Raw genomic sequence first — 27,974 nt, 5'->3', positions numbered from 1 at the left:
TAGAATAGGCTTCTAGAAAGTGCTCGGCATGGCTCCTTTGCCAAGCAAGGCAGTCCCATGCCTCAGGAGCTCTGGGGCAACCAGGGACAACATAGCAGCATTAATTGTCACAGACAACAGTGAGGCAGGGCCAGAGCAGAGGGTCCTGGGGATGAGGGTGAGGTGTGGGGTCTCTGCAGTCAAGATGCTGTCCCACCTGGCCTGTAGGTGGCAGGAGCAATAGCTTGGCCTCCAGGACCCGGGTCTCCCCATAGAAAGCAGAAGAGGCTGGGGCGGCACTCAGTGCTAGAAATTTAAAGGTTGATTCAGGAGTCCCTGCGAGGATGGCCACGTCGGTAATCACCCAGCCCATCTCAACCTCCCAGTGAGGCTGGGGGAGGGCACTTCTCAAGGCAGGTGGCGAGTCACTGGAAGAGGGCGAGCTTGTGAACAGAGTGGCCATGATCTGCCACACAGGCGCCTCCTCCGCTGCCCCCGCCTCCTGCACATGACACATAGCTACTTCCATACGCACTGGAACTTGTATGTTGGTGGAGGTGTGCCCAGGCGAGGCACAGTGCTACTCACTGCCTGTGTCCCCACCTGCTGTGAGAGGCCTGAGTTGTGCTTGGGAGTGGGCTGGTTCAGAAAGCCCACCAGGCTCCTGGGAAAGACCTACACCACGTCTCTGGCCTGCTCTCGCCTGCAATTCTATCTGAGCACCCAGAACTGCTTTCAAAGGATCCATCCCAACAGGAAGACAGCAAGACAGATGACAGGTGCTGAGGTGTCCCAGTGTCCAGGCTCTCGCTCATCGCCCTCAAGTCCTCTCCCTGTGAGCTGCTGACAATCAAGAGCAGGGACCAAAGATGCAGGCTCCTTCTTCTGGAGGCCACCCAGCCACCACCCAGTGCAGGAGCAACATGCACACAGCTTGCTCTCCGGGACTGGGCGTCCAGTGCTTAGCTAAGATGAAATGCTGTGTCCACCCCACCCTTATGAAAACAGACTAAAGTGCAGGCAGGGCTGAAAGTTTCAAGCAGCGGAGTTGAAGACAGGTGAACCTACAACACCCAGCAGGCTGATGTCCCCAGCACGTGACAGCATCTGGCCGCCTCACACTCAGTCTGTGCCCAGCTCTTCATCCCCCTGGACGGGCACAGGGCAGTGTGCGCCACAGCAGTCTGGGTGGCAGGTGAGCCACCTGCAGGTCACAGGCAGGGGGCTAAGAGTCCCTCTAACTGGTTATTCTTCTTATTTGTCTTGATTTTCATTTTTATTTTGCTAATCTTTTGCAGTGTTGGGGATGGAACCCAAAATCCTGTGCATGTGCCTCGTGATCCTAGACAAATGCGCATCAAGAAAGATCTTCAAAGGTAAAGGAAAGCAGAATAATGAGCCTTCCCACCCCAGGGGAGGCTTGGTGCTGGGCCACAGCTCAGGATGGGCTGGGCTCACCCTGGGGTGCAGAGTGGGCAGGGGGAACGCCCACCAGCCTCACCCCACTCCCAGGTCTGCTGCACATCCACACCATGGGGGAAAACCAGCAGACACTGCCACCTGAGCCACACTGCTTCAGTCCTAAGAGGGAGACCTCCAACTACCCTGTTCCCACCACCACAGTGCCAGGCCCTGGTTCTTATCTGCCGCAGTCCGGCTGCAGCAAACTAACCAGGGGGGTGATGAATAACTTTGTACATTGATACAGCAGGAGTAGAAGCCCTTTATTGTAGGACAACAGAGGTATTTATACATTTTGCACAACTTATCTTAATTAGCATAAACTAGATACATCAGTCAACCAATAAGGAATCTCCACACTTAATGGTTTGCTTTTGTTACTTCTCAAACCACTCCCTCTGGCATTTTGCCAGGCACCATCCAGACTTGTTTACGAACTCTAACATTTCCCTGGCAAAATACCAGGTGTTATTTTGACTTGTTTACAGACCTTAACACTTATCTAAACCCACAGAGAAGACAGGGGCGCTTCTGACATTATCAATCCCACCTCGGCCATCCCACCTAACAGAAACCGTCACTTCCAAAGCCACCAGTAACCCTATTTTCTCATTGTTTATTGGTACATTATATTGTACACAGTGGTGGGACTTGTTACATATTCCCATGTTAACACACCCTCTTAGTATAAAGAAAGGAGGGTAAAATTTCCAAGAATCGTGAAACCACAGATGGGAAAAGAGCCACCCCCCTTTTAAAAAAAAACATTCAGCTGGGAAAAGGAAATATAGACGGTCATTGGTATTTGTACCACCCTTTACAGACGTAAGTGTGGGTGAGCTCAAGAATCAAACCACATAGTACACAGGCTGTGCTGCTCACAAAGCCACGCTTAGGGTGCTACACTTAAAAGCATGGTTGAACCATATCCAAACAATTAGTTAAAGAATTAAGATTCTGTGCTTTGCTCTCTTTGCGGGTCTAAAGGACCAGGAAGGCCCGGGGCCTTCCCCCTGAGCCTGACACCTCTCTTGATGAGAGCTTTTTGTCCTCGTTGGGCAGGTGCACATTCCCCCTGGGAAAACCCTCAATTCAACCTCAGCTGGAATCTACAGCCAGAGCACCTTGAGCTCCAGGTCTTGCCCATGCCAGGCACCTGCAGGTGGGTAGGTAGGTGGCAGGTGGGTAGGTGGGTGGATAGATAGATGAACAGGTAGGTGTGTGGGTAAAGTGAGTGGATAGGTAGGTAGGCAGGTGGGTGGGTAAGTAGGTGGGTAGGTGGATAGGTGAGTAGGTAGGCAGGTGTGTAGGTAGGGAGTAGATAGGCGGGTGGGTGGGTAGGTAGGTGGGTGGGTGAATAGGTGAGTAGGTAGGTGGATGGGTAGGTAGGGAGTAGGTAGGTGGGTGGGTGAATAGGTGAGTAGGTAGGTGGATGGGTAGGTGGGGGTAGGTAGGTGGGTGGGTAGGTAGGGGGTAGGTGGGTGAGTAGGTAGGGGGTAGGTAGGTGGATGGGTAGGTGGGTGGATAGATGGGTAGTTACGTGGGTGGATAGGTAGGTGGGCAGGTGGGTGGGTAGCTAGTTGGATAAGTGGGTGGGTGGGAGGCAGGTAGGTGGGCAGGTATATAGGTGGGCAGGTGGGCAGGTAGGTAGGCAGGTATATAGGTGGGCAGGTGGGCAGGTAGGTAGGTGAACAGGTGAGTAGGTAGGTAGATAGATGGGCAGGTGGGTAGGTACATGGGCAGGTAGGTAGGTGGGTAGGTGGGCAGGTGTGTAGGTAGGTAGATGGATAGATGGGTAGGTAGGTAGATGGGTAGGTAGGTAGGTAGGTGGGTGGGCAGGTAGGTGAGCTGGTGGGTAGGTAGGTGAATAGGTAGGTAGGTGGGTAGGTGGGTAGATGGGTAGGTGGGTAGGTAGGTGGGCAAATAGATGAGCAGATGAGTAGATAGATAGGCAAGTAGATGAGCAGGAGGGTAGGTAGGTAGATAGGTAGGTAGGTGGGCAGGTAGGTGAGCAGGTGGGTAGGTAGGTGATTAGGTAGGTAGGTGGGCAGGGACAGGAGTGTATGTGCATATGAATGTGTGAACTTGAGACATGGAGTGACTCCTGCCTCTCTCTTCCCAGACTCTGCTGGCTTTGCAAACGAACACTGTTCAGTCAGTCATTAATCTACCTTGGAGTGTCCTTGACTGGTTCCATATATCAAACACCAAATCCTGATAATTCTAGACATCTGCATATTTAGAAAATTTAAGATCTTCCAAATATCTATAGATTCCACCTCCAATGTCCCTTCATTGGTTTGATCCTGGTCATTTGCTTCTGGACTCCTGCCATGTCCTCAACTGGTTTACTTGCCCACAGTCCCACCAGTCCCTTCCCATCCCTCTTTGTGATGTCACGGTGATCTTTCTAAAACAAACGGGATTGGCTCATGGCCCTGCTTGACTTCTGCAGTGGGTCTCTGCTGTCCATGGGGCGAGGCACTCAGCACTTGACCTGAGCCCCATGAACCTCGTCGGCCCCACTCTCTGCCCAGCTCCTGGGCCGGCCTTAGTGCGCTCCTGTGGTTCTCGGGCTGTGCACTCTCCTTCTCTCATCTTTCTGCCTTGTGGGCATGGCCCTCTTTTCTTCACCTGACTTCCTTCTACCCTTCCCAGCCCAGACACTCCCCTAGTCACCACCACAGGAACAGCAAGCGGGGCTCCCTCCCCCAGGACAGGGCCCTGCTCACCATGCATGGTCACAGCCCCTTCTCTACCAGACCTGGGTGCCAAGAGCGCAGGGCCTGTGCTCTTGGTTTCCCGGGTCCTCCCCACCTAGCATGCCACCCGGCACAAAGCGGCCTCCAGGATACGCCCAGTGAGTCACTATTTCTTACCCTTAATGGTAGGGGCAGGCCCTGAGAGTCCCCAAAACCCTTGAGGTCAAACCACTTTTGTACTAATACCAAGATGTTATTTCCTTTGTGCCCGCTGCACCCGGCAGAGTGCTGTGCACTGCAGCTGGAGCCTCCCAGGAGCACCTGTCCACTCGGGAGAACAGACAGATGGCTCAGAAAGACAACGGTGTTTGCTGCCCATGAACTTACCTGAGCTTTCCAGAAAAAAATAGGAGAACTTCGGGGAACTTTCGTCAGTCTCTGTGGGCGTGACAGCTTCCCCGGCCTCAAGTTTTCTTGACAACACCAGTGGTGATGTCAACCCCCGTGATTTTCTGGATCATCTGCATCATCTGAATCTGTTTATTTTTTTTCTTTCTTTTTGTATTGAGGATTGAACCCAGGGAAACTCTACCACTGAGCTACCCGCCCCCCTAGTCCTTTTTGTAATTTTGAGACACTAAATGGCTGAGGCTGGCCTCAAACTTCCAATTCTCCCACCTCAGCCTCCTAAGTCACCGGGATTTTAGGCATGGGCTATGGCACCTGGCTCCACCATGTTACAAAAGCTTGTATCAGAAAAGAGCCATTTAAATGCAAGACAGACCACAGGCTTGAGAGCCACTGACCTACAGGGCCAAACTGAAGGGTGTGCAGCAGAAAGACATCAGGCAGTCACGGTGCCTTCAAAATGCACCCTTCTTCTCTTAGCATCAGCCAGCAGTGAGCCCCGGCAGGTAGGGCGCACCTGATAGCCTAACCCTAACCCTAATCCCAGCAGGTAGGGTGCACCTGACAGCCTTTCTGCCCCACCCCCCTTTCCCCACTTCAAACCAAACATTCACCTCTCAAGTTGGCCAAACTTAGGAGAAAGCCTGGGGACCAGGAATCTGCGCTCCAGAGGTCAGTGGCCCCTGGTCACTTGGGCAGAGTGAGGCCTCCCTCCAGCCTCTACGTCCCTGGCGCTGTCACCTATAGCATACAGAGTGTCCACTGCCTGTGGATAGAGTGTCCTGGGATGCAAATCAAATGGACAGGTCCTCCAGGTGGTGCCCCTGCCCTAGGGCATACATACCCAGTCTGCACCTTGAAGGGCGGGTGCACAGCCTGAGGCAGAGGGACAAACACAGCACAGGACCCCAGCAGGAGGCCAGAGCCAGGAGGACTATCTGCAGCCAGCAGTGTCACTGGGAGCCCTGCCCACCAGGCTCTCCTGGGGCCGCCCCTCCTCTACACAGAACCCGTGCTGGAGTGGCCCAAGTCATTATCTTCAAACCATAAAGAAGAATATCTCAAACACCCTAAAAATTCCCTTGGCTCTCATGCCCAACACAGCGATGTGCAGGGTCCTCACTGGTCCCCACAGAGCTCTCCTCCTGAACCAAGCCCACCACACAATGGAGGCTGTTCTTCTGGAACGCAGGGGTGTTGCCCAGAGCTGATGGCGCTGGCTATCTAAGACAGGGCTCATTCATCCTCTTCAACAAAGAAACACAAAGGGAAACCATTGTTTTTACAAGAAAAATAGAACAATTGTTAATTTCTCTAAAATTAATCACTATTAATCACGACACGAGAGGCAGTACCACTGCTGTGCTAACATCCACAGTTCTCAAACAAAACCTCACAGATCTTGGTTTTAGCATGGGGGAAAATTCAAGCTCACAGACACCAAAACGACCAGGCAGTGCTCAGCCATGAGCTATGGGTTCCACAAGAACATTCTGGAATCAAGTCGGTTTGAATACAGATTCTGCCCCTCCCTAGCTGTGTGACCTTGAGCAGTTTACTTTGCCTCTCTGAGCCTCAGCTGTTTTAGCTGTAAACCTGAGGGGGCCCATCCTTCCCCAGGACTGCAGAGAGGGATGACAAGCACATACACTAGCAGGCACTGGTTGTTTGTCTTTGCAAGAATAAGGCCCTCAGAGTCCCACCCAGGATGGCATTCTTCTTGGGGAGTACTATCCGCAGCCTGGGAAAGGACCTACATGCTACCACCACTGGGTGGGAGTCAGGACACGGGCGCCACAGCCTGGATGAGCCGTGACAGTGGCTGGTCTGACCACGCCTGTCTCACAGTCACTGACCCACTGGAGGAGAGTGCACAATCTCAACCCTGTCTCATTGGCCTTCCTTTTGGAAGGTTTGTCTCTTCTGAAATGAGTTTCGTCCTGATCTTGTCAGGTCCTTTACATGAAAATGAGGACAAATCTACCTTGCCTTCTGTGTCCCCAACTCTTAGAAGTCATGACCTCACAGCCGTTGTGGAAGGCAAACGCACAGATCTGCGTCACCGGCTCCAGATCTGGGCCGGCAACTGCAGTATTGAAGCCAGTGGCCCCGGCCAGCCGAGAAGGGGTCTCCTGGCAGGCGAGGTGCGCTCTGGCCACCAACCTGGGTGCCAGCAACCTCACCGCAGGCGCAAAAGGGACTCTCAGGTCAGGTTTTCCAGACCATAAAAATAAACATCCAATTTGTCTGAACTCCAGCCTGCATTCCATCGTATTGGTGGAATCTGACCACTAATTGTTCATTAGGATCAGTCTAATGACCTGCAAGTCGACAGTCCTCTCGAAACGCCACAGTTTTTAACAGGCTGGTTGTTTTGGCTACTCCACTGTTTATCTTCTTCCACAACTACACTTTTATACACTTCCTATGTAAATGTGTTTGCTAGGGCATCTGAATTTTGCCTTGAAGACAATGATTAAAAAAAATAAAAGCTAAGCCACAGCTTTATATTTTCCCTTAAATCCAAAGCCGGCCTTTCTCTTGCATGAGGCTGTCCTTTGTTCTCCCTCAATGGAAACCCAAGACCAACAGGGTTGGTTTTTCAGAGCACACAAAACTGGTTCAGCCCTACCCATAATCCTTCTGCTTGATAACAAGATTAATCATCTTTCCTCAAGAAGGGGCGCTAACAAAGAGTCTGGGGTAGCAGGCCCTTCACTTCAAAGGGCAGCACCCTACATGCGTGGCCTTGAGGAGGACAACCCAGAGCCAATAGAGTGGGAACAGATGCTTGGCAAGCTCGTTAGCAGCCCCTCTGCCACTCCCACTCTCCACATACTGACAGAGAAGGGCCGCACTCAATTCTACGCGCTCACATGCTTGCAAAACCAAGTGACAAAGCGGTTGGCAACTGAGGCCCAGCAGAGGGCCCCGAACTACCTGCAGCCTCTGCTCACAGGTTGTCCTGACCCCTGACGTTGTCAGCAGCCCTGTCTGCCTATCCTTCATGCCACTAAATCCTGACACCCTGAGTCCCTCACAATGCTAGGGCCAATGCACCCGAGTGAAGGGACAATGGGCTGCAGGAGGACCCCAGGCAATGGTGAAAGGGTGGCAGACAGGCGTGGAACAGAGGAGAAACGCTGACAGACATCTTTTTGCTTGCCCAAAAGGCCAGATGGCTTGTGAGCCAGGACAACCCTAGTCCAGCAACCAGAAAGGAGTCACCCTGGGGACGTGATTCAGAAAAGAATCATCAGCTACATTTTTAGATTTAGGATAGAAAACATTCACTGGCTAACTTGCTCTCTCAGTCCATATCCAACTCTTTTGTTGTCACATAGGCACACCTGAGCGCACACCCTCAATCAGGTACCCAAATGCCAAGTTGGTGACCTAACCAGGGACCCTGCAGCTGCCCAGGCACCCAGTAATCCCAGCAAGCCTGAACTGCCAAAGTAGCATGCAGTGCCCTCTGGACGGCATCGATGCCATCACATGGCTCTCACTCTCTTGTCCAGTGAGGCAGCGCACAGTCCCAAAGCTGGCCAAATGGGAGCCTAGTCACATGCTGCACCAACCACGCTACGATGGGGCCATGAACCACACTATCGAGCGACACCGTAGCTGGCTCAGTTTGCGTAAGCACATTTACAATGTGTGCACAACAAAGAAATAGCCCAAAGACAGGCTTACCAGAACATGACACAGGACTGCGTGTGAAGTGAGCCCCATCAGATACAGGGAGCACGCGAGAGGGTCCCAGACAGATGAGTCTGGGTGTGCGGCAAAGAAAGGAAAGTTCGGAAAGGCTTCTCCATGTGATCGGCTAGGATTCTTTTAGTTGGCAAATAATAATTATATGTATTTAGGGGGTAGAATGTATTGTTCTGATAGATGTACACATGGGGATGGCTAAATTGGGCCACTTAAGGACCCCACCACTTCACCACCTGCTTATCATCTTCATGCTGAGAACTCTTGAGATCTACCATGTAGCAACTGAGAGATGTAATGACTACTACCTGGGCATCAACAGCAGACACCAATGAGAGCCCCGAGGAGACTCCTCAGTCCCCAAAACAAGCACCACGTCAGACTGGCACAGATGAGGAACAGAGATCTGGGCACAAGGTCAAGCAGCTTGTCCTAGGCATCTGAAAAGAGCCATCACTCCTGGACGGGGCGTTGAGGGTGAGCTGAGTTCTAGATGGGGGGACAGGCGGGAATCCACAAATAATGTGAGGGCCTAGAGGGCAGCGTAACAGGAAAGGATGGTCCCTGGAGTCCACAGGCTTGGAAAAGCTGCTTAGCCTCAGCTTCCTCATCAGTGGAAAAGGCCGATGGCGGCCTGTCCAGCGTGAGAGGAGACACTTCCGGGAAACCGTAGTGCAGATGCTGAGCAGATGTGGAGAGTCACACTACTCACAAGCCACCGCCAGGCTTTGTTTATAAAGAAATGCAGGTTCCTGCTGTGCAGGGCAAGAAGGACGGAAGGAACAAGCCAGTTGTCAAAGTCACTGAACCCTCCTGAACTTGGCTTTCTCGGGACAAGATTCTACCAAGTCTGGCTGCCTGGCTCCCCAGACACCTGCTCCTTCCAGAGGATGCTGTGACAGGTGACTGTGGTATAATGGCCTTACAGTTCTCCAGGGACACATTCACCCACGGGCCAGGTTTCCACAGGAATGTCACAAGTGCTGGGCCAGTGTCCACAGATAAGGATGTGACAGCGTGTGGCCCTAGGAACTAATGTGGGTACAGGTCCAGCTGGGTCATCAGGACACAATGGCATTCAGACTTACTCAAGCCTCTGGGACCCAGAATATTTCTGAATTTGGATTCAGACATTAGAATGGATATGTGGAGCAAATTTTAGATATTGCCAATACCCAGTCTAAGGCAGCACCTGCAATCAAAAACACCTCTACAGAAGGCAGAGCTCTAGAGTCAGCAGAAACCTCGAGGGGCCAGATGGTTCAACTTGGGAGTTTCTGTTTCACCAAAAGTAATTTCAGGCCAGGTCAGTCCATCAACAAACTAGTTACCTAAAGCATTTGAGGTCCAGAGCTTACTGAATTTGAAATCACAGATGAGGGATTACGGGCCTGACTCAGGTGCTCTGCCCAGATATGAGGTATCTGAGGGGCACCCTGAGCTGGGGAGGGACCCAGCAAACAGGCAGAGCACCAACCAGGTCCCCAGGATGCCTACCAGGGCTCTGTTCAAGCACTGGACATGCTTCCGGGCATCTGTTCATCCCAGGAGGAAACCACAGGAGCAAGGCTGCACTCCTGCTCAGCTACATGACCAACGGTCCCTTTAGACATGTCACACTGAGATTTGAGGGAGAAGAGGAATTGAAAACAAAGTGCAAGCCAACTTATTCCACACGTGGCTATGGAACACAAAGCTCGTTAAATAGGACATTTGAGCAGACAGGGAATCAGAAGTTTTAAGACAATACCATGTGTTCTATACAAAACCTTGTAATGGTATATGTTTTCTATATTCAGAAATCTGAAAGTCAGGTTTTCTCAAAGCAAGGCACAGCAGCTATGAACAATATTCAAGGTCCAGGGGGAAGAAACAAAACTCGCAGAATAAAAGACAAAACTGCCCGTATCTTAACCTCTTTTTAAATCAAGTGCTTTAAAAGGTGAGCCAACAGATGGCTGTGGACACAGCCTGGAAACCACCAAGAGGAGACGCCAGGACAGCTGGGAGCCCTGCCACTGCTGTCCGCTGCCCTGCTAGGTCATGGCCCACCCGCCTGCCCACTGTCCACACGAGGCGGGGTATGCGCCAACATGCTACCTCACCCACCTGAGAGTTCCTGAGACAAGGAAGGACAGGCCCCGTTTCCAGGGAGGCAGGGGCAAGAGGATGGCCTGAGCCCAGGAGGTCAAGACCAGCCCAGCAACACAAGATGTATCTCAAGAAACAAAACAAAACAAAAACCTGCAAAACACTAGAGGGGAGACTGTTCACATTGGGGTCACTTCGTAAGGTCAGTGGATGGAACAGAAACAGGGTGTGCCTTGAAAAGCTCCTACAGTGGTCCGCAGGTGGAGTGCACAGGGTTCTGCATGGACTGCACCATCTCTCAGGAAATGCCTCCAAGAGTGGACAGATGGCAGTTCCGTCAGCTGAACCTGCAGAGCCCTGCCTGCCTTTAGAGGCCACAGTGAACAAATGAACGCATACAGGGGTGTCCTGCTGAGTCTCGCACAGATGCCCCTGGCCCATGACCCTGCAAGCCCCATGCTCTGGCTCCACCTGCCATAACCAGAGGCAGGCTGGCTGTGAATGCAGGCCGCTCGTTACTGTGTAACACAAAAAATGTTTTGGTAAAACTGAAAGACTTTCAGGACCAGAGGTTCTCTCTCTACAGTCACCATGATACAGACCACAGGCCTCTGCATAACTACAGCACTGGAGGCACCCACGAGGCATGCCGGGCACTATGCAGAGCGTCAAACAAAAAAGCAGCTCAGCCACCAGCCCTCAAGGAGCATCCAGATAATGGCAGAAATGAAGGCACTCGGGGCCAACCACAGTGCAAGATGGGACAGGATAGGACAGAACAGGACAGGATGAAGCCAGCATTGTTGGAGGTGCATGGAAACAGAAGAGACAAGCAACCCTCAGGATCATAGAAGAGTTCACCCAGGAGGCAGGCTGAAGCTGAGTCCCAAGGGATGGACACATTTCAACAGGAGATGGGAGGGGTCGGGAGGACAAGGCACAACCATAGAGCCAGAATAGTCTTGGCACACCATACACAGAAGATCCAACATGGATGACAACCTACTAAGTGTCAGGAACAAGAACAAGACACCCAGCTGCAACCACCAGGATGACACTAAGAGGACACTGAGACAACATGTAGATACTTGCTGCTAAATATCAACATCTCCATAGATGACAATATGCTGCATCTCCGAGCTTCCCCTGCAGACCCTGCCTGACCCCTCTCTCCTGTGCTCCATGCCTGCCGGGAAGCTGCATCCTGGGCTGTGCCAAAAGGCCTCCCCAGGTGTTTCAGCCAGCTTTTTCACTGCTGTGACCAAATGACACAACCAGCGCAATTGTAGAGAGAAAAGGTTCATTCAGGGGCTCACAGTTTCAGAGTTTCCACCCATAGACAGTAGGCTCCATTCCTTGAGGCTCGAGGTGAGGATGAACATCATGGGGGAGTATGTGGAAGAAGGAAGCAGCTAACATGTGGATCAAGAAGCAGAGAGAGACTCTATTTTGCCAGATACAAATATACATCCCAAAGCCACACCCCCAATTCCCACCTCCTCCAGCCACACCCACCACTTCAGCTACCACTCAGTTAATCCCTATCAAGGGATTAGTTCACTGATTGGGTTAAGACTCTCACAACCCAATCATTTCTCCTCTATACTTTCTTGCATTTTCTCACCCAGGAGCTTTTGGAGGACACCTCACATTCAAACCATAACATTCTTCCCTTGGCCCCCAAAAGCTCACAACCATCTCACAATGCAAAATGCTCAAAGTTCAAGTCCAAAGTCTTCTCTGAGGCTCAAGGCAATCTTGCATTGTGAGCTCTGTAAAATTAAAAGCAATTTACAAGCATCCAATATATAATGGTACAAAGTAAACATTTCCATTCACAAAATTAGGGGCATAGAAAAAAGGGAACAGCATGGCGGAAGAGTGTGGCAGAGGGAAGCAGCTTACATGGTGATCAGGAAGCAGAGAGAGGTCTCCACTTGCCAGATACAATATATACCCCAAAGCTATATCCCCATGCCCTCCTCCTCCAGCCACACCCCACCACTTTAGCTACCACTCAGTTGGGATTAATTCACTGATTGGGTTAAAGACTCTCACAACCCAATCATTTCTCCTCTGAACTGTCTTGCATTGTCCCACACATGAGCTTTTAGGACACCTCACATCTAAACCATAACACCAGGGGTGTGCCCAATGGGGCACTGTCCAGCAGATGGAAGGACAGAAGAGACCAAGGTCAGGTCCAGATTCCCCAGCTTCTCCATGTGGGGCCACTGTGGGTTGGCTGGTCACAGATCCTGTTTGGAGGTCCTGTCCTTGCAGCCCTGGCTGAATCCGGTCTGGTAACTGGTAACTGCTCCCCTCGCTAGAACTCTACCTTCTGCACCAGTCACAGGCACTACTCCAGCCCCGTGGCTCAGTACACACCCACTTGAGCCTCCCTAACAGCCTCTTTATTAAATGCCCCTCAAATTGCCCAATGTGAGGTACAACTGCTTCTGCCTGGACTATGCAGCCACCTTATTCAGGGCTCAGGACCACCTCCCCTTAGTCCACCTGAGGAACCTGAGGCCAGGAAATAATATGCAGTTGATTCGGGTCCAGTCATTATTGCAAATGCAAAACCAGGACGGGAACCCATATCTCCTCTCTCCAATGCCCATGCTCCCAACCTCTGGGGAGTAATTTGTGGTAGATTCAAAGAATCCTGAAAGGAACAAACATCATCCTTTTTGCTAATTCTCAAGAATTACTTATTCATTTTGGACATGTGCAGCTTCTGCCTGCTTATCTTTTTAAATGGTCCTGCAAATGAGAAGCTCCAATCAGACGCTCATGTCAGTGAATTGTGCCCAATGTGCAAAAACAATCTCAAAAAAACAAAAACTAAGAAATATTCCAGGACTCCAGTCCAGATCCTCCCTAGATCCTGGGTCCTACATCTGCTGTTTCCTTTCTTAGATTCTTAGCTCGTGGAGAGAGAATGCATGTTACTGGTGATGAGCAGGCATATGTCATGGAATTTCTTCAGCAAACATATGCCCCTCATCATTTCCCTACACTGCTCTGAGATCTTGTTCCAGCTCCCCCACCCTGGGAGCTCAGATGCATGCCACCACTCTGCCTGTCAGAGCAGCTTTTCTGGCTGTTAGACAGTGGGAAGGCGTATTGGGCTTGGGGCCCAAGTCCCAGGGCTCCACACTGCCCTTCTGGAGTGTGGCCTTGCACTGGCCCTGGATCAGGGTAAGAGCAAGCTTTTCACTGCTCTGATTCCAGAGGTGAGATGCTCACCCCGCACAGGCCGAGCGGGACTGTGGTGGTGCACCCAGCGTCAGGTAGGGACAGGGCACCCACAGTTCCGATGGCCTGAATGCTCAGATAACTGGCCCTCTCTGGGCACCCGGCCTATGCTTGTAGCTAGACGTTGTTCAATTTGGGATTCTATAACTTCATGATATTATTGTTTTACTTCTGAGAGTGAAGTAAGCCACTTGCAAAAAGAGGAACACTATAAGTGGCACTTACAGGAGACCCTTGAGTGGCCAAATTCCGAGGACAACGTGAGAACAGGGCTTGGGCTGGAATGATAGAGGGAGTTCTGTGGTCAGTCATGTTAAGAACGAACTCAACACCACTGAGCTGTGCACTTGAACATGGGCAGGGTGCTAACTGCATGCTGTGCTTTACCACAAGTCGATCTTTTCGCTCTTACAGAGAAAGCAAGACAGTAAGTAAATAGAACAAGGTTAAAGAAAAACTGAAGGTACAAACTGCCAACAGTGACAGAGTGCTTTCATCAACTGTGGGTCTGCAGGTGGGCTCCTTCCCTTCGCACTGCAGTGCTGGGGCTGGCCGTCGTTGGGGACCTCAAGCAAGCCACACCTGGCCAGAATCTGAAAGCTTCCTAGGCAGGCGGTGACCAGACGGAAATTCCCATTTAACATTCCACTGGGAAATGGCTCACACTCATTCAAAAGCATGTCCCCTGGGGGCTGGATCCCAGGGCACTAGGTTAGCAATGCAGGTGGCAGTGGCACCCAGGTCCACCCACATCCTAGGGTCGTGTCTTAGGGGCTGCACTCTTTGGGACTGGGGCAGTTCAGAGACAAATGAGGTTTCCATAGTGAAGAGTTGCCAAAGTGTGATCTGAAAGAGACTGTGAACACACTGCCTTGGTGCATTTCCTGTTGCAAGAAGAACACCACAGACCAGGCCCATGGTGACAGGAGGTCTGAGGTGGAGGGCCACAGCTGGTGGTGGCCTTCCTGTGCAGGGCATCACACAGTCCTCTTCTTACACAACCAGGAGGGTCAATTAGGGAACTCCCCTATTTACCCAACCCAGTCACCTCCCCTAAACATCCTGGGATTACTTGTCAACACAGGACCCTTGGGGCACACACTGAACAACATCCAAAGCATAGCAACAGATAAGCTTGCTCTAGACCCCCCAGAGGGGACAGGCAATCAAACCCAGGTGACGTGCAGCAGCCTCTCCCAGAGACCAAGGGCAGACTTGAGCCAGCCCCTTGGCACCTCTCATGCCCACCAGCATTCCCACCTGGGGATTCCTTAGCATGCCCTGCACTCAGGCTGCAATGCACGGCTCACATCCCTGCTCTTCAATGCACCAGCCGCCTGCAGCTTGGTACTGAGAATGCTGAGCCTCTGTTTCCTCATCAGCCACAACAGAGGCAAGGATAGTGCCCACTGTGCAGGGGTGGGTGTAGCAAGGATCAGGTGAGACACACTGCAGTGTCTGGCGAACGCCCAGGAGGGCACGTCAGCAGAGTTTTCGTCTCTTGTAACACACACACTCACACACTTACTCACGATGCCCGGCAATGGGGAGATTAAGCTGAATGTGACGTGGTGCCTACTTTCAAAAAGCACAAGCACTGGCGGGCTGGGAAATAACTCTGTGGTGTGAGATATGATTAAGTAAAAGATGCAATGGGAACACATACTTTTACATAATTAAATTATATCAACTAGATAAAAGATCACTCTCAAGAAAGACAAAGAAATCACACACCAAATCAAATTTTAGAGCAGAGAGGTGTGGGCAGCCCTGCTCAATTACTTTCTAAGGGCTGATCTGGGAGAGCTGCTAACAGATCATTGTTATAATGGCTACAATGATCTCTGGGGAGTGGCCGCCAGGCTTCAAGCACAGGATGGGTCAGCAACACAAGTGACTCTGGAGCAGAAAGCTCTCAGAAGGTCCCCTCCCAAGGTTTCCAGGATGCTTCCCACTCTAAGGTTTTTCACCATGTTTGCGTCTACAATTGGAGCTAAAATATTTATAACACTGAGGCACAAGAAAGCCCTAATTCCATTCAGTCATTTCTTAACTGGAGCATATTTTTCTAAGAATGTAAGACTCTTGTTACATAACTTTTTGGGAGCGATTTAAGTCAAATCCTTTTTACTATCTAAAGTGCTGGGTTTGCCAAGAACTACTTCATTGTGTCAGTTACTTTGGCTTAAAATAATGTGTGCTAAGACTGTCAAACCACCAAATGCTTTCCCCAAATGTTTCTACTTAGTGATTCAAGTGACAGTGTCCAGCTAGAGGCACTGTGTACTGATGGCACAGGACAGTCCTGAGGCGTCAGGCTCAGCCCTCATCAGCCTGCACTCAGGTAGGGGTTAGCCTTGGAGATCTCAGGTCTGGGATGCCTTCTCTCTGAGCACCCAAGTATAGTGGTTCTTGGAGGAGGGGAGAGCTAGGTGTCACATGCCTCATGTGTACAGGTGCACATACGTGCATGCAGACATGCAGACATAACACGTGTGACAGGCCACACACAAACATACACATGATGTCAAGGAAGTCAAGGCGAGAGCTTTTCCTCTTGTACACGTGTCATATGGGAGGCCGGGGGCTGGTGTGTGTATTTGAGGAGGCCCTGGAAGATCAATTAGCTGATCTCTGAGTTGACTCCATGGACATTCATCAGGAAACCCACCATGGGCCCGGCACTGCCAAGGGGCAAAGGCCCAAAGACGATCCCAGGAAACAGCCTGGAAGGAGCATATAGTCTCAGGCAGGGCACCTGACCCCACTGGCTGGGCCCTGGCAGGTGAGAGAGCCCAAAGGCACCAGGAGCCATAGGCCATACCCTGAAGGGCCTTGGGTGCCAAAGATGGAGAGAGGTGAGTGGAAGGCACTGGACCAGATCTGCCCAGAGGAGCATTCAGCGTCAATCTCTCCTTGGGCAAGTCAGCCGTGCCCACGGGTTCAAGTTCTGTCTCTGTGCTGACGGCTGACAAATACCTGTCAGTTTCAGCCCAGATGCCTCCTAGGCTCTAGGCCCTGCACCCACAGCTGCACAGCACCTCAGCGGGGCCCTCATGCCCCACACTGAACCCACCACCCACCCACCACCTATCCCCTATTTCTCACTGGCCTGGGGTCTGCCCTGGCTAGAGGAGGCGGGGCCTAGGATTGTCCTTGGTTCCTCCCCCTCCGTCCTCTAAGGCAAGTCCAGGTGACGTTGCCTGCAAGTATCTCCTGAGCCTTGCTCTCACCCCTCCCACGTAATTACCAAGGCTCTCCTGGGTGACAACCTAATGTTCTCCTCCACCCTGGTCTGCTCTTCCAGTCCACCCTCCCTGCTGCAGGGACAGTGATTTTATTTTTTTTTAATTTTTTTTAATATTTAGTTTTTAGTTCTCGGCGGACACAACATCTTTGTTGGTATGTGGTGCTGAGGATCAAACCCGGGCCGCATCCATGCCAGGCAAGCGCACTACCGCTTGAGCCACATCCCCAGCCCCGGGACAGTGATTTTAAATCTGAAAACCTAACCAGGTGCAGAGGCAGGAACCTGTAGTCCCAGCTACTTGGGAGGATGGGCTGGAAGGACTGTTTGAACCCAGGAGTTCAAGACCAGCCTAGGCAATGTAGCAAGACCCTGACCCTCCCCTATACACACAAAAAAATCCTGAAACTCTGATCAAGTCACTCATGCCTCAGCATTGTCCCCGACACTCTCCCTGCTCCTAGCAACAAGACCAAGCTCCTTAGCATAGTCTCAAAGTCCTATGCCATCCTCCTGGCCACCTGGCTTTGCTTTCCTTTACCACATATGACTATCCTTCAGTTCCCAACAGGTTCTTACACCAACGGAGGGCTTCCTGCAAGCTTCCCTGGGTCTGGAACATCCTTAGCCTCACCCACCTGCCTGCAGCAAGAGGGCTGGAGGATGGCCCCTTCACCTTCCTTAGGAAGTAGCCCTGACAGAGCCCCAGTCCAAGGCCTATGACAGCCACCATGGCGCCCTGGGCTGCCCAGCACAGCCTATCCCTCTTGGCATAAATAACTGTGAAAACTGGAGGCAGAAAGGCCAGATTGGGGCCACTACTACAACCAAATCAAACTCTGGATGAGAACTGCTGGGGTCCATGCTAAAGCAGGTGGGATGGATGGTCAGGTATTTGGGAGGCACAATCCACTGGACCAACTGAAATGTGAGTGGGGAAGAAGAGCCCACTGTTTCTAGCACAGACCACATTTTTAACACTTGTAATTGCCTCAGCCTGTTGTGGGTATTCACCAAAAATGGGGAGAATGTGTCAAAATGACCTGGGGTCCTCCTGATGCACAGCTGCCCATGTACCTCCAGCCTCGCTGTCTTGACTTGTGCTGCCCACCTTCCCTGGGAGACTGTTGGTGGGAATGACTGAGTTCAGGAGGTGGTCCCACCCTGCGGAGTATGCAGAGTGAAGGGCCACACCTCAAGGAAGAATCGACCCTGAGGGTGAGCGTCACTGGACCTGGCCTCTGGTTCCCCTCCCTCCCACAGCACAGCATTCCTGCCCTCAGGCCTCCTGTCATTCCCACTGTGGGCAGCTCCGAACCCGGCCCTTGGGTGCCATGCGCTCTGCAGGTCAGGTGTGCCTCATCATTGGGGGTTGGGGAGTCACTAAGACAGAGTTTAAACATTTTCCAGAAAGCTGCACTTTCACACATGGCTACTCAGCAGACACGTGGGTTCCCACACCTCCAGCATTGGCCAGTAAAGGAGCCCGTGGACCGGAACTGGAAGTGTCTGCCTAACGCTCAATTCCACGGTGAGTCCAGCACTTCACAGAAAAACTCTTTCAAACAGCTGTTTGTTAAAAGTAACCCACAGAGGATGGCACTTGCTCCTGCTTAAGACTAAAGTCTCCCCCCAACCTGGGCCCCATGAAAATAAGCAGAACTGTACAACACCCAGGGAGCAGGAGGGCTGGGCGATGGATGGTGACCACACAGCAGGGGACTTCACAGCCACTTTTCGTTTTTATTTGCAATGTTTCCAAAGGCATTTAAAATGTTTTGCTAATACTAGAACCCCTCTGTGAATAAGCCAGGGCTTTAAAGATAAATAATAATTTTTCCCAAAGGAAGCAGCACAAAATACCAGTGATTTCAGAGCCTGGAGCAGCCGCCTGGCCTGAGCACTCAGCCTACCGCATGCTTCCCACTCTCCGGGGCCTGCCTGTGAACACCACTTCCACGCTGCGATAGAGCTTTATGGCACAAGGACCGCAGAACTATAAACCAAGAGTCACTTCTCTTCTCTCCTCCGTCCTCCACCCTCCACTCTTATTTTTTAAGAGAGTGTATGAAAACACTTCCACTTTCCCAGATATTAACAATGATCAATTAATGACTACTTTTAAAGCAGAATTTTGTGCATTTTCCACCAAGAAATATGAGTTTGTTTGTAGTGTCATAAATGCTTGTGGTTTGGCTATAAAATAAATTCCTTGCTGGGGGGGGGGCGAGCACACCAATTAGCGATTCTCGCTTAGCACAGCACTTGCTTTGCACTTTTCTATGGAGGCGTTTCCCTTTGATTGAGCTATCACAGAATGCTAAAGTCAGTACTCTGTCACCCTTGAGCATGCAAAAGAGGGCTGAGAACACTTCGTGTTGTGGAGTCCACATGCTGCCCTCCCAGGAGCACTGGGTCCTGGGTGAAATCCAAGTATTTGCCAACTTGAAAAGTCTACCGTTGTCCGTTAAGAGACCGTCACCAATACTATAGATGTCAGAGGAGTTTAGGATGACTGGGAAAGGGGATCCCATTTCCCATAACAGAAAGATGAAAATTAAAACACTCTTCCATTTCCAAACTAAAGAAACTAACTGCAGTAGTTCAATGATTATTAGAGCCCCTTCAAAATGTGCCAGGCAGGTAGAGTGAGTTGGTCTGAGTGGCTCCTAAGCAGCACCCTGCGGGAGAGCGGGGAATAGAAAAGGCAGCAAGCCAGGACCAGACGCTTACGACACTGATCAACTTCCCCGTTGTTGTAACACTAGATATATTTCCTGAGTCCTGGGATTATTTACACGATCACCATCTTTAAACACTGATGATACTTGGTTTAATCTGAGAGAGCTCTGCCTGCTGGAGGAAACTCCACCCCCCCCTCTCTCTCTCTCTCACATACACACACACACACACACAGAGTTATTGAAACTAAGAAAAAAAAGGACTTGGTCATAGTACCTGTAAAACAGATAAGAACTTAGGTGAATATCAGCAGGAGGTAATAATGGAAATGTGGCCAGCAAAGGAGCGAACATGACCTTAGGCTGCAGTAGTAGAAGGAGGACCTCAGAGGAGAGGACAGTGCTCTGCTATGGAATACCACGTTCACTGTATCAAATTTGAAAATGGACACAAACAAAATGAAACAGGCATAGAGGAGGCAAACCAGGATGATTAAGGGTCTAAAATTCCTTGTTTTTTAATGGTAATGTTTAGTCAAAAGAAGACTGAGAAGGAGCCATCGGGACTGTCTTCTAACAGTGATGACCCAGTAACACAGAAGGAGCTGAAAACTCTTCCCCCAGACCCTCAGGGAAAGCTGGGGGCCAAATTTTGACTCCATATCGGAAATGACAGTCTAAATGTTCTAAGAAGGAAAGGACTAGGCAGGCAGGTAGTGAGCTCCTGAGTCATGGGGTGGGTGTGGGAACAGAGGCTCCCCCCTGGCCAAAGCAGCTTCCCTCCCTTTGCTGGCCAGCTGTGTCCCCAAGTCATCAACTCTGAAGAAACCACTCAAAGACCTAAGACTGTGAAGCACGCCATGAGAGGACGTGCTCAGTCCTGAGAAACAAGGATGGGCAGGGACGTGCGCTGGCACATTTGGCTGTGACAGCCAAGGTATCCAAAGGACACAGAAACAGAGCAGCAACATTTGTTCTTTGCCCTCACTTCTTCCCCTCTGTCATCCATTTTCTTAATTCCCATTCTTTTATCAGCAAGGGTCATAGAAAGAGCTGGATACTTAGATTTCAGAACTTCAGATCAATTCCTCAAAATGTTAAAAAAAAAACAGTGATCACGTGACTCAGCAATTTCACTCCTAGGTATCAGCTCAAGACAAACACGTACATCCACTCAAGATGTGTCTATATGTAATCCCAGCAGTTTAGGAGGCTGAGGCAGGAGGATTGCAAGTTCAAAGCCAGCCTCAACAACTTAGCAAGGCCCTGAGCAATTTAGTGAGACCCTGTTTCTAAATAGAACATAGAAAAGGGCTGGGGAAGTGGCCCAGTGGTTAAGCCCTCTGGGTTCAAGCCCCTGTACCATAAAAAAAGGAAAGAAAAAAAGATGTGTGTCTGTGGCTGGTATAGAGAGGGAGGAGGAGGGTGGCACAGGAATCCCTGGGGAACCAAGTCCACCACACCCCACGATGTCCATGTGCATATATACCACGTATATACCACGATGGATGCGCTGTTAATTACAATTATAATGCAATGATTAAAATAATAATAACAATAATAATAGGAGCTCAGTAAATCAGAGTAAGCCTGTCAGGGGAAGGAGAAAGGAAAGGGAAATGAGATGGACCAAATTGTGTGTAAGTAAAAATACAGCATAAGAAATCTCACTATTATGTATGATTATAACACATTAATAAAAAATATGTATGTGAATTTCATGGTGCATCATTCACAATAGTGAAAAAGTGAGGGGAAAAAAACCCAATGTCACCAGCCAGTGAAGGAATAGCATGTTACCCACAGGACAAGACCTCAACGGCCATAAAAAGGAAGGGCACCCAGCCTGCATGGACGTGCCGAGAGAAAGAAGCCAGCAATGGAGACGGAATCTCGTAGGATTCCACCTACGAGAAATGCCAGGATGCACAGAGGCGGAAAGCAGATGGGCGGCTGCAGGGGCTGAGTGGGGCACGGTGGGGGCGTGATGCCACCTGGTGCCAGGGCTTCTCCTGGGGTGAGAAGGATCTTCCAACTCCCACAACTCTGAGAGCAATGGGTGTTCCTGAAAGGGTGAGCTAGTTGAGGGTACGTGAGTAGCTCCACAGAACTACCATCAGCAAAACAAGCACAGAGCCCCAGACCGTTTCCCAAGCCCCAACTGTGGGTTCTTTTAAAGTTCCCAAGGTCTCTCTGTGCCTCAGTTTCCCCAAATGTACAGGGAGGATGGAAATGTTATCACCTCACAGGGGACTCTGAAGAACACCTACAGTGAAAGATGGTGTTTTCTAAACCACAAATTGGCTTGTAAAGCACAACTATTGTCCACTTTTCAAACTACTGCAGTTTTTTTTACAGCATTAAAAAGAAGTCTGATTTCTAGCTCACACCACAGATTTTAAATACTTTGAAAAAAAAGCAATACACACATTTTATACTTTAATGAGAGATGATTCCTGAAAAATAAGACTGGGCAGCCTCGTTGGTAGGCCAGAGATTGTACAAGTTTACGTTTATCAGCCCGAACAATTAAGTAGGAGAGAGAACAAGAAAAAGTGAACAGGGAAAAAGGAAATTTCATTCATTAGAACACATTTTCTTCTTTCTCCCTTCTCACTTATGCATTCTTTTGTCTTTATCTCTCTTGATAAAGTCTTGCAGATAATAAGGGTGGATTGTATTCTCTGAAGCTAATACAGTATAATGATGACTTCTGATTCCTGAGTTCCCGCCACTATTAAAACCTCGAAGCACATTCAACATATAAAAATGTATGAGTTCACATATTATCCCATGTGGTCCTGCCACTGTAAATCTACTTTAAAAAGAATTTTTTTTCCAAAGTAGCTAATGAAATATCTAAATGTTTAATTTAGTTCTTGGTAAATGGTGTTTCTGTGGTGCACTGTTTTAATTGAATCAACATAGTAATGAACTGAATTGTATTCATTTGTATTTTCACTTAATGAGAGCCTCTTAAAATGAATGATTTCACATCAAAACATCTATTTCCTAAGTTGTCATCAGTTAAACATACATTTTGCACCAAAGGCTATTCTTTTTTTTTCTTTTGGTACTGAGGATTGAACTCAGGGGCACTCAACCCTGAGCCATATCTCTAGCCCTATTTTGTATTTTATTTAGAGGCTGGGTCTCACTGAGTTGCTAAGTGCCTGCTGTTGCTGAGGCTGACTTTGAATTCATGATACTCCTGCCTCAGCCTCCTGAGCCACTGGGATCACAGGTGTGCGTCACTGTGCCAGGCTCCAAAGGTTACTCTTGCTTCAACTTTATTCATAAGGCAAACCTCATCCTGCACAATACAGAGCTAATAAGAACTTTAAAAACTCACCCAACAATCTTTGATATTGTTTGATTGTAAGGTGATTTTTCTTAAGCTGGTTTAAAAACACATCATGTTTAAAAATAAGCTTAAACTGGATGCGGTAGGGCACAACTATAATCCCAGAAGCTCTTGGAAGGCTGAGGATCATGAGTTCAAAGCCAGCCTCAGCAAAAGCAAAGCACTAAGCAACTCATCGAGACCCTGTCTCTAAATAAAATACAAAATAGGGCTCAGTGGTGGAGTTTCCCTGAGTTCAATCCCCAGTACCTCACCCAATAAAAGAAAACACCAAGCTTAAGAGCTGGTTTTTACTTTCTTCTAGACATATTACCAGTAAAATATCATACCAATATCTCCAGGCTGGCAATTAACAGGAAAAGGCAGAAAACCAAAACATTCATGAGTCTTTGTGTAAGCCAACTTCATGACTGAATTTCTATTTAAGAACCATATAACCAGACTTCCAAACAACTGCTCAAATAAAAATATCTACAGTCACTTTCATATCCAAGTCAAACCGTCAATGATACTGCTGCCCACATACTAATTTTTGAAAGGCTTTATGACTGGAAGTCATTTCATGTAATTTTCAGCGGCATGCCCCTTACAATTAAGGCAAAGAGAATTCTACCATAAACATGGATCTTGGAGATCAAAAATAGTAATTTGGATATGATCAATCATAAGTCAATTAAGGAAATTACTCAATATATTAATTGAAGAAGGGAATCATCCTGCTGGCATCCCACCACTAGACTATGAAGTACCCCAGTGGCAACAGTACCAAATCCATTCTACCCAGCCATATGAAAATCACAAGCTGCAAACCTGTCTGAGTACACACTGTCATGAAAAAGATGATAAATTTCACCAGAGAGAGAGAGGGGAAAAAAAAAAAAGAAACTCAGTATACAGGATGGATCAACACACTCGCTACTCTATACTGCTACAGTGATACCTCTTGTTAGGTATTAGGTGTTAGGTCTCCCTAGACCACAATTACAATGAAAAATCTCTCCAGTTGCTCAAGACTCTAGAATTCAAAATTATCCCGACTGCAATGTAAGCATATTCTACAAAATACACATTTTTTTTTCCTTTAACAAACTTTGGGGGTCCTCTGATGAAGCAATGACCCCAACTTGTAAAAAAAATAGGTGGTAAACTTTTGTGCATGAATTATGACACATCATGTTCTGATAATACATGCAGCGTGCTGTGAAAATCTGTTTCAGCCCTGCTAGTGAGACCAGAACTCTTCCAAGCATGCAGGATTTCATATTTGTTTACACGATGCCCTATGCACAGGTAGGAATGTTTCCTTCTTGTAAAAAAATGCAACAAAAACTATTATCCCATACGCCAAATAAGACGCAGCACCCTGTTGCCAGTCCTCGCCGTCTTTGAGCTGAAAAGCTCTGGGCTACGCTAAACGGCGGGGCTGTGGGGCGGCCCGGGTGGGTCCCGGGGTCCCTCTGCAGCACACCCGCGCACCCCGGGAGTCAGCCGGTGCCTGGGGCTGACCTCCGGGCGCAGCGTCCAGGGCGCTGCTCGCCGGGGAACCGGGCGGCCGCGCCGCCGCTCCTCCTAGGGCCCGGCCGGTCTGCCGGCCTCCCCGCCGCCTCCCGCGCTTCCCGCTGGGGTCCGCACGCCGGCCGCGTGCGCGGGGCCCGGGGCGAGCGCGGCCCCGCGGCCCCAGCACAATGCGCCGGCGGCGGCGGGAGCGGGGCCCCTGTGTGGTCTCCGCGGCCGCCAGGCCTGGCCCCCGCGCGCCGCCCGCCGCGGGCCCTCACCGTTGCAAAACTGGAGCATCGAGGACGTGTCTGGCAGGCTGCTGTAGCTCGAGAAGCCGTCCTCCATGCTGAGGCCGCGGGCCGCGCCCGCTCCCGGCCGGCCGCCGCTCTCCCACACACTGAGCTGAGCCGCGCCGCGACCGCGCTGGCGCTGGGGCCCGGCCTGCTGTGGCGGCGGCTGCCGCTGGTCACCATGGCAACCGGCCCGCCGCCGCCCACACCGCCCGCGCCGCCAGCCAGGGGGCGCCTAGGCGGCGCGGGGACGTGGCAGGCGGGCGCGGCGGCTGCCTCCTGGCCTGGCCCTGCAGCGGCGGGCGGCCTCGCGGGGACTAAGGGCGAGGCCGCGAGCAGGGGCGCGGGACCCTGCCCACGCTCGGCGGACGCGCTGTCCTCGCGCCGTGCGCAGCTCCGGGACCCAGCGCGGACAACTAGCCGGGCGCCTCCCGGGGGCCGCGTCCTCTGAGCTCGCCTCGCCGCCCGTTTCCCCCCGCGGCGGGCCCTGCCTCGGCCAGGACAGCGCGTAGCTGCCACCCTCCGCGGCTTCCCACCCAGGGCAGCCCGGCCCGTCACAGTCACAGCCTCGCATCTGCCTTCATTCAGTCAGGGCGAGGCCAAGGGTCAGGACAAATACCGTAGCAGGAGAAGCGCGCCCATCCGCGAGTTTGCAACTTTTCCTGCCCCTATTGAAGCTAGGTCAACCTTCTGAGCTAACTACCCACGGCCAGAAGTGATGACAGTGCGGGCACTAGCGGTGAGGGGGCTCTAACCCCGATGGACTTGGTCCAGAAGCAACAGTGTGACGTTTACACCTCTGATGCACAACCACTCGTCCCTTGAGTTATATGGGCAAATCTGAAGGAGGTTGAACATAGCGGGGGATGTATGAGCTACTATTAGGGAACTTTTGGGCCTCCCTAGGTCTGGAGGCCTGTCTTTCTGGAAACTACTAGAGTAGATACCAGTAGATGGCAGGGTGGGGGACGGGGTCTGTCACTCTGTGTGTGGCCCATTTAGTTTATGGGGAAACCAGGCTGCTGTTAGGTGCTGCAGGCAAAGGGGGACATTTAAGGCCTGTTATTTAAGGAAAACAAGGATTGTTGACAAGAGACGATATATCGAGGATAAAGGCTGAAAGACCTAGGTGGGTGAAGGACAGTGGGCAGGACGTACTAAGGATGTTGCAGGAAAGAAGGCCAGCAGGACCTGCAGAGGGGCCAAGAAGCCTGCCCTGCCTGGTGGAAATGGATGGCTCATGTAGCAGACATTCGCAGAATGAGATTGAACTGAGGGCCAGGAGCCAGGGGAGAGAGTTCCAAGAGCCAGAGGGGACTAAACAAGACCCTGCAGGAGATGGAGGGCTATGTGGAGGTTTTCATGGGTGCACATGCTGATGAGAATGGGGCTGAGAGCTGAGTCTGTGTGTGACCTGGACACCAGGGGTTAGGGACTGCTGCTGGAGCAACCCAGGGTGTCTTGAGTGTTCCAGAAATGAGCACTGAGGGCCTGGATAGAGGAACCAAGGTGGACCTGGGGGATAGGCAGGGACAGTGAAACCTCCAGTGAGGAGTGCCCTGTGGCAGCTGGAGTGAGAGGGTTGGGCTCTAGGAGTCCTTGGCAAAGAGTTGTAAGTGAATTCTCTAAAGGAGAGAGTGGAAAGTCAGAGGGGAGCTCGGGCAGAGCTTGGCAAGGGGGGAGAAGGAAATTCCAAAGGAGCAGTTGGAGAAGCCAGAATTTCCACGGAGGATGTGGTGCAGGAAGCTGAGAGCACAGACAGCTTCCGGGGGTGAGTGCTTGGCAGGGTCCTCTGCAGAGGGCCAGGGAGGATGCAAATGGGGAAAGACCCTTCATCTGGTGGCAAAAGGCTCCCAGGTGACCTGAAGCATCTCAGGGAGGCAGTGGGAATGGAAATCAGGTTCCTGGATGCCAAGAGGAGGACACATGTTTGAGGACTTAATCAGGGAAGGGAAATGAGAGCCCAAGACACTTGGCAAAAGGGCCAAGTAAAGGTCTCCCTGTCCCCTGCATTTCTAAGAGGCAGGTGCTGTGCAGAGAGAGCTTCCAAAGGGCGACACGAACACGATGAACATTCTGAGTTTGCCCTTCTGTTTTCTCATTTGCCACCCTTGCCCTCTTTGGTGCCCAACTTCACACTCTCTGTTCAACCTCCCAGTCTCGAGCTTCAGGATCCAGGGGAGGTTTGGCATAATCCGGATGTGGCATTTCTGAACTAGGAAGGGAAATGTTAACTATGAATACATGATTAAAAGTTGCTTCTCTTGGGTTGGGGCTGGGGCTCAGAGGTACAGTGCTTGCCTGGCATGTGTGAGGTGCTGGGTTTGATCCTCAGCACCACCTAAAAAATAAAGAATTGTGTTCACCTATAACTGCAAAATAAATATTTTTAAAGAAGTTGCTTCTCTTTAGTGACTTTTTAAAAAAATATTTATTTTGTATTCCTGACTTTGAATGGTAAAAGAATACTATCTGGTCACCACAGCTGAGGTTTGGAAGTAAAGAAAACTCAGAAGTGGGAAAGAAAAACTCTGTTTAAAAGTTCAGCTGCAAATTTGAGCTGGAGATTTTCTTAGAAGATATTAATTCCACTAGAGTGGAATTACAAGGAAGAACTCAGTCCACTTGCTGTTGAGTCAATAAAGATCATCATTACACTCAACCTAGGGTATCCAACAGCTATGTTTTTCCCACAATGATAAAACCTTAGGCTTAAAAAAATATAGAATCATTTCAAGCATATTAACATTAAGTCAATGAGGTTTAATCTACATGACACTAAAAAAAGAATTCATGGAGAAAGGTCAAGAAAAATCTCTGAAGATTTAATTAATAATGTGTGATATTTTTCCCAATTATTTTAACAGACTGTGATTCCACATCATTTTGAGGTAATTTGTGGCCTAAGCCCAGAAAATGTTGTCATTGTAATAAATGATGTACACTCTGTAGGACAATGTAACCATAGTGTTCAGTGGAATTAATAACAGCATTTGTATAATGTGTGAAAAAAGAGAAAAGAAAGTAGGAGCTGTGTAGCCTTTATTCATAGAGAGCAATAAAAAAAAATTACTTAGAAACATGAAGCCTTGGACATCTATTGTTTAATGAAACAGGCTTCCAAGAACATTTACACAGTGCCAGACACCAGGCTTGGGGCCGAAGGTGCAACACAGAAAACATGGAGTCTTTCCAACTGCAGGTGGCCATGAACTCAGGTTATAGGGTTGTAATCAGCACCTTAAAAATGAAATAGAAAATTCCACTTCTGGGTAT

The 27,974-nt window shown here is 50.2% G+C and overlaps 1 protein-coding gene across 1 annotated transcript in view; it reads right to left on the bottom strand.

The window, feature by feature from the left end:
* Positions 1-24,892, bottom strand: part of LOC120887408 (echinoderm microtubule-associated protein-like 1) — a 99,379-nt gene extending 74,487 nt beyond the window's left edge. Inside the window, exon 1 of the mRNA XM_078037433.1 lies at positions 24,687-24,892. Coding sequence (XP_077893559.1) covers positions 24,687-24,753 — 67 coding nt within the window. The 5' untranslated portion in view covers positions 24,754-24,892. The remainder of the gene's footprint in view (positions 1-24,686) is intronic.
* Between the last annotated feature and the right edge of the window lie 3,082 nt (positions 24,893-27,974).

The sequence above is a fragment of the Ictidomys tridecemlineatus genome, unplaced genomic scaffold (assembly GCF_052094955.1).
Source record: "Ictidomys tridecemlineatus isolate mIctTri1 unplaced genomic scaffold, mIctTri1.hap1 Scaffold_81, whole genome shotgun sequence".
In the NCBI taxonomy this organism is placed as follows: domain Eukaryota; kingdom Metazoa; phylum Chordata; class Mammalia; order Rodentia; family Sciuridae; genus Ictidomys; species Ictidomys tridecemlineatus.
This window is presented reverse-complemented; position numbering and strand designations above follow the sequence as displayed.